Below are 6,631 nucleotides of genomic sequence, written 5' to 3'. Positions count from 1 at the left end.
GCTCTTTGCTGCCCTCCAGTGGATCTCCAGTGACACAACACCACACACACACACACACACACACACACACACACAGGGCGTTCCCTCAGGTGCCTTTCTCACGCCACCGAAACCTTTCAGAGCTTTATGACAGATGCTTTCCACACCTGAGCTTTGCCAGCGCCTCTCAAAACCCAGAGTGAAACCAGTTGCTCACGTGGAACCCACAGTTGGCGGCTGCCTTCACCCCCTTCACACGCCAGGGCTGCTCTCTGCAGGGCTGCAAGGGACATGGGCACAGGAACACGCACTGGCACGCACGTGGGGCGCGCGCGCGCGCACACACACACACACACACACACACACACACGGCGCCCAGAGGCAGGGCCACACTGGGAAGGGGTCCAGACAAGTAGTAAAGCCAAGGAAATAACCACTGGGCCGGCTAGAACAGCCTGGCATGTTCTTAGAGTCAATCTGGCCTCGACGGTGGGAGGAGGAGGTGGCGCACGGGAAGGGGAAGAGCCTTGGATCCCGCCGCCGGCTTCTGGGGCTGCCCTGAGGCATGATGGGAGGTTCTGCAGACCCAGCTTACTCTGCTCCTGCTCCAGGCGAGCCAGGGGAGACTCAGCGGAGTCTGGGCTTCGTGGTTTGTAGATGTTTCCTAGAGCAGTCTCCTTGGCAACCCACCTTTATCACTGACCGTGGACAGGAGACTTGACCCCGGGGGCGGGGGGGCGGCCCAGCCTGAGGCTCCCAGGTGCTCCAGGCGCTGGCTGTCACCCACTGGTTTGTAAGAACCCAGGCCCTTCCCTGCAACTAAGCGTGCCAGCAGTCAGTCCTGGGGCCGTCACAGAAAGGGCCATCAGCTGGGCACCACGTGGGCCTTGCTAAGAATCATGGGGTGCTCCTGAGTGGGGGGGGCCTCCCTCCCGCACCAGAAAGGCCCGCTGGCCCTGTGCCCACCTGGGGCGCCACACAGGCTCCGGGAACAGCAGGGAGCTGCCAGGAAGCAGGCGTGCACAGGTGCCTGTGGAGGAGGCTGGCTTCCGTGTCACAAGCCCAGCCTGAGTGCCAGCAGCCGCCGGGGCAGCTGGTGCCCCTCCCTGCTGGGCCCAGAGCCTCACCCACCTGGGCCTGCCTCCGCTCCTGCCAGGACAGGCTGGCTGCCAGCTCTGTGCCCAGAACGCCTGACCCTGTGTCACTGGCCTGTCTGCACACCTCCGCCCGCCTGCTCCCAGCACAGCCTGGCAGAGGGCAGGTCACCGAGTCACAGAGCTGGGACCGGCCGAGCTCAGACCAGGAGGTGGCAGGTGCGGCCAGAGGAGAGGGGCCTCTGGACGGCCAGGTTCAGACGCTGCGCCCGGAGGGAAAGCTCTTCCTGTGGGACAGGGAGCTGCAGTGCACCCGCCTGGGGTGTGGGCCTGTGGGTACCTGCCCCCTCCTGGCAGCTCCGCAGAGCAGTCCCAGCCTGGGGCGCCCGGCTCTCCACACCCTCCCCCCTGCTGTCCTGGGAGCCCAGGCCTGCGGAGCAGAGAGTCTAAGTCAGTGGTCGGCAAAAGGCAGCTCTAGAGCCACATGTGGCTCTCGAGCTGCAGTTTGCCGACTACCGTTCTAAGAGATGTGAGAGCCCCCGGTGGGAGTCGGGGCGGAGGCCAGGCTGTCCAGGGGTCAGTACCTCCTGGTCTGGTCACATCACCTGCTCCTCAGCCCCCCGTGGTTCCTGAGCTCCCCGGGTGCCCCGTGCCTTGGGGTCACAGAGGTGCACTCAGTCCCCGCCTGCCCTCCAGGAGCTTCCAGGCCGGTCAGCTGAACCCACAGAGGCGGGGGGGTGGGGTGGGAGGGGGGAGGTAGGACAGGACACGCTGCTGGGGGCTCACCCAGCTGTCTCAGCAGTGACTTCTTTAAAATGTTTTTATTGTTTTTTATTTTTTTTATTGTTTTTTAGAGAGAGAGGAAGGGAGAGGGAGATAGGAACATCAATGAGAGAGAAATATCCATCAGCTGCCTCCTGCACACCCCCTGCCGGGGATGGAGCCCACAACCCAGGCAGGTGCCCTGACCGGGAATTGAACCGGCAACTTCTTGCTGCTGGGATGGTGCCAAACCACTGAGCAACACTGGCCAGGCAGCCGTGACTTTTTCAATAACACCCACAGCTTCCCACGTCGTAACATCCAAATTGGTGCCAACGTCATCCCCCTCCCCCAGCTCCGTCTCTGCCCCCAGTGCCCTGGCCCTCCACAGGCTGAGGGGGTAGGCCCTGGGGGAAGACTCATTCGTGAGGATGCTCAGCGGACCCTCAGGAAGGGGTGGGAATAGGACCGAGTGGGGCTCCCGCCTCGGCTTGGGCACCCACTCCCGGCACACACTCCCGGGACCCACGGCCCCGCCCTGAGTCTTTGCAGGCTCTCCCAGCTCCCACCGGGAGGAAAGCAAAGTCTGAGGAACAAGCGGCTCCCAGTGACCAGCCCCGGAGAGCAGCAGAGCAGGTGCGAGAGCAAACGCGGGAAGGTGCTTCCTGGCCCCTCACCTGCAGCCCCGCCCTTGGCTCTGCCACAGTGACCGGTCTGGCTCCCCTCCCGGCACTGCCTCTGTACTGGGCTCCTCGGGCCGCAGGGCCCACCCCTTCCTCACGCCTGGCACATAAGCCAGGTTAGACTGATGCTCCCCCTGCCCACCCAGCCATGCCCCAGCCTGCGGCGCCGAGCCTGGCTGCCTCCAGGCCCTGCCACTCAGGCTTTGGACAGGAGGGCCCAAGAGGGCCCAGGAGGGGATTGCTCCCTGCCCGCAGAGCCCTCAGGTCACTGCTCCGGTCTGCCCAGAGGCTGCCCAGCAGAGCTGGCGAGGCGGCGGCCCAGGAAGGGCCGGGAGGGCAGCGACCAGCCGGAGCAGACGGCTGCACCTGGCTGCGGGGAGCTGGGCCAGCCCTGGGATCGGGCTGAGCCCAGACAGGTGTGCCGGCTGCAGGGCGCTTGGGCTGGTCCAGGTCTGCAGCCGCCGACACCGCAGGGGTGGGCTTCCTCCTCCCTGCGGCCACGCCCCCTTCTCCTGCGGCCCAGGCACCCTCAATGGGGGGTGGGGGGGCAGGGAGGCGGGCTTCTCCCCTATTTCTTCCAGCGGAGTCCAGGGCCTGCAGTCTGGGCTCAGAGCTGGGGCTGCAGGCTGCGGCCTGGCCGTGGCTGGTCCCTCTCGGTGGACAGGCAGCGGCCACCAAGAGCTTCCTCCATCCCCGGGCCGTCAGCGGGGCTGTGGACTCGCCAGGGCTACCAGGGCGCCGCGGGGACACGCAGGGCGCGGGGGTGGGCGGCGCGGAGGGCGGGGGGGCCCCCAGGCGTCCTCGGGGCGCCCGCCGGCGGGGGAGGCGGCCACTCTCCGCCGCAGGTGCTCCAGCAGCCGGCCCAGCGCGGGCTCCAGGGCGCCGCAGGTGGGCAAAGCGCTGGCCAGGCAGGCGCTGTAGCCCTGGCGGAAGCCGTCTGAGAGCGCTGCGGGGCGGAGAGGCGCGTGAGGCGCGGGGTGCGGGGCGGGGCGGGGAGAGGCGCGGGGTGCGGGGTGTGGGGTGGCGGGCCACTCACCGGGCGCCGCCGCGGGGCTGGGGGGCGCGGGCAGCTCCCGCAGGAAGCGCACCGTCATCTCTAGGATGTCCGCCTTCTCCAGCCTGGAGCAGCCGGAGCTCTGCGGGCGGCCACAGGGAGAGGGACGGAGAGACGGACATCAGGACAGATCCCCTCTGGCCGGCCGGCTGGCTGTCTGGGCCACCTCCCCATCCCTATTCCCACCCCCCCAGTCCCATCCCCACCCCCCCAGCCCCATCCCAATCCATCCCCACCCGCTCCGGCCCGCAGCTGGGCGCGCTCCAGGCCCGCGGAGGGCCCAGCTGCCCGGGACCAGTCCCACCTGCGCTCGGCCGACCCCGGGCGCCCGGCGGGGGCCCCCTCGCAGGTTCCTGGGGTCCAGGCGACCAGCGCCCCCGCCCGCCTCGCTCCGCGCGCTCCCTCCCCCGGTTCTCCCCCCACCCCCACCCGCCCGGCGCCCCGTCCGGCGCCCCCTCACCTCCAGGCCGAGCAGCGGCCGGACGAGCGCCCGGAGCCCCGCAGGCTCTGGTTGATGCGCGCGCGGCGGCGCTTCTCCAGCAGCGGCTTCAGGCTCTGCGGGCGCGGAGGCCGCGGTTATGGGGGGCGGGGACCGCGGTTATTGGGAGCGGGGACCGCGGTTATGGGGGGCGGGGACCGCGGTTATTGGGAGCGGGGACCGCGGTTATGGGGGGCAGGGACCGCGGTTAAGGGGAGCGGGGACCGCGGTTATGGGGGAGTGGGGACCGCCGTTATGGGGGCCCGAGGCTGCGGTTATGGGGAGCGGGGACCGCGGTTATGGGGGGCGGAGGCCGCGGTTATGGGGGAGCGGGCACTGCGCACAGCGCGCCCCCGCCCCGGCCCTCCGGCCCCGGGCCCGATCCTACCTTCCGCAGCTCCGACGGCGGTCGCACCCTCCGAGGCAGCCCCATGCTGGACGGGGAGGCGGCCCGGCTGCGGCCGGCGCTCCGGAGACGCGGAAGGTGCCGGACCGCGCAGTCCGGGCCGCCGCCACCGGCTTTAAGGAGGCGGTGTCGCCGCCCGCCCCGTCCTGCCCCGCGGAGTCCGGCCGCCCGCGGGCCCCGCCTCCGCCTGTGTCCCGGCCCGGGAGCGGGTGGTGAAGGGGGGAGGGAGAGGGCAGAGCCCCGGGGACCTCGCTCCGGCCCCTCGCGGCCCATCCGGGCGGGGGCGCAGGCCCAGGGGCCCCGGAGCCCCGGCGGGGGGGCGGGGGCGGCATCGCAGCCTTCGCTGCCGGGACCCGCTGCCGCCCCACCAGGTCCAGCTCCGCCCTCTCCTTTCATTCACTCATTCACTCATTCATTCATTCATCCATTCACTCACTCAGGTTTAGCACCTCCCCTTTGGGAGCTCCCAGGCGGGTTTCTCCTCCCGGGAGGGGCTCGCCCGCCCCCCAGTAGCTCTGCGGACGCGGGTCCCAGCGGCGGGGAGAGAGGTCTCGGCTTGCCCAGGCCGGGCCGCCAGGGCTCTGAGGACGCCTGGGGCTCCCAGTTAGAGGCCACTGGTCCCCGTCCTCGGTTCTGGATGGTAAACTGAGGCCCGGAGGAGCCCGGGAAACCCAGGGGCCCTCGGAGCCCATTTTCTTTCCATCCGGCGCCGGCTCCATCCCCGTCCCCGCCCGCGGGGCAGCCGGAGCCCAGCGGCGGGGCAGGCAGGGCCCAGCGGTGGGAGGCGGGGCCCAGGGGCGGGAAGCGGGGCCCAGCCGCGGGGCAGGTGGGGCCCGCGGGGCAGGTGGGACCCGCGGGGGAGGCAGGGCCGAGCGGCGGGAGGCGGGGCCGAGGGGCGGGAGGCGGGGCCCAGCCGCGGGGCAGGCGGGGCCCAGCAGCGGGGCAGGCGGGGCCCAGCGACGGGGCAGGCGGGGCCCAGCGGCGGGGCAGGCGGGGCCCAGCGGCGGGAGGCGGGGTCCAGCGGCGGGGCAGGCGGGGCCCAGCGGCGGGAGGCGGGGTCCAGCGCGGGAGGCGGGGCCCAGCGGCGTGGCAGGTGGGGCCCAGCGGCGGGAGGCGGGGTCCAACGCGGGAGGCGGGGCCCAGCGGCGGGAGGCGGGGTCCAGCGCGGGAGGCGGGGCCCAGCGGCGGGAGGCGGGGCCCAGCGGCGGGAGGCGGGGCCCAGCGGCGGGGCAGGCGGGGTCCAACGCGGGAGGCGGGGCCCAGCGCGGGAGGCGGGGGTCCCGCGTTCCGGCCCCAGCGGCGCGGGCTGCCTTCTCGCCGGTGGCGGTTGGAGCCGCGAACGGGCTGGGCGTTCCCCGTCCATCTGCTCCGGCCGCACCCCCAGCCGCTGGCGGCGACGGCCGCGGCGAACGGCTCCGCGGCCCCCTGGCGGCGGAGGGCGGACCGCCCAGCCCGGCCCGGAGGAGGCTCCCGGGGGCGGAGCCAAGCGGCGCTGTCCGGGGTGCTGACGGCCCCCGCCCCGCCCCAAACCCCACTTCCGGCCCCATTCTTGTCACTCGCCCCAAATCCTCCTGCCTCCTGCTCCCCCCAGCCCGGGCGAGAAGGCCAGCGCGTAGATCAGAAGGGGGGTGCAGCCGAAACTGGTTTGGCTCAGTGGATAGAGCGTCGGTCTGCGGACTGAAGGGTCCCGGGTTCGATTCCAGTCAAGGGCATGTACATTGGTTGCGGGCACTTCCCCAGGAGGGGGTTTGCAGGAGGCAGCTGGTCGATGTTTCCAACTATCTATCCCTATCCCTTCCTCTCTGTGAAAAATAAAAAAAAAAACATATATTATTTTTAAAAAAGAAAAGAGCCGAAACCGGTTTGGCTCAATGGATAGAACGTCAGCTAGGGGACTGAAAGGTCCCAGGTTCGATTCTGGTCAAGGGCATGTACCTTGGTTGCAGGTATATCCCCAGTAGGGAGTGTGCAAGAGGCAGCTGATTGATGACTCTCTCTCATCGATGTTTCTGACTTTCTATCTCTCTCCCTTCTCTCTGTACAAAATCAATAAAAATATATTTAAAAAAGAAAAAAGAAAAGAGCCAAAACCGGTTTGGCTCAGTGGTAGAGCATCGGTCTGCAGATTGAAAGGTCCCGGGTTCAATTCCGGTCAGGGGCATGTACGTTGGTTGC

The 6,631-nt window shown here is 69.6% G+C and overlaps 1 protein-coding gene across 1 annotated transcript; it reads right to left on the bottom strand.

Annotated features, from left to right (window-relative positions):
• Positions 1-1,273: 1,273 nt before the first annotated feature.
• HES2 (hes family bHLH transcription factor 2) lies at positions 1,274-4,988 on the bottom strand (the record flags this gene model as incomplete). The annotated part of the gene is given in 8 exon segments (XM_084871327.1): positions 1,274-1,503; positions 3,250-3,312; positions 3,315-3,464; positions 3,555-3,654; positions 4,033-4,070; positions 4,073-4,127; positions 4,439-4,555; positions 4,621-4,988. Coding segments are annotated over 8 exon segments (921 nt in total). The 5' UTR covers positions 4,789-4,988.
• Between the last annotated feature and the right edge of the window lie 1,643 nt (positions 4,989-6,631).

This window comes from Pipistrellus hanaki, assembly GCF_964339955.1.
Source record: "Pipistrellus hanaki genome assembly, chromosome: 2".
Lineage (NCBI taxonomy): Eukaryota > Metazoa > Chordata > Mammalia > Chiroptera > Vespertilionidae > Pipistrellus > Pipistrellus hanaki.
This window is presented reverse-complemented; position numbering and strand designations above follow the sequence as displayed.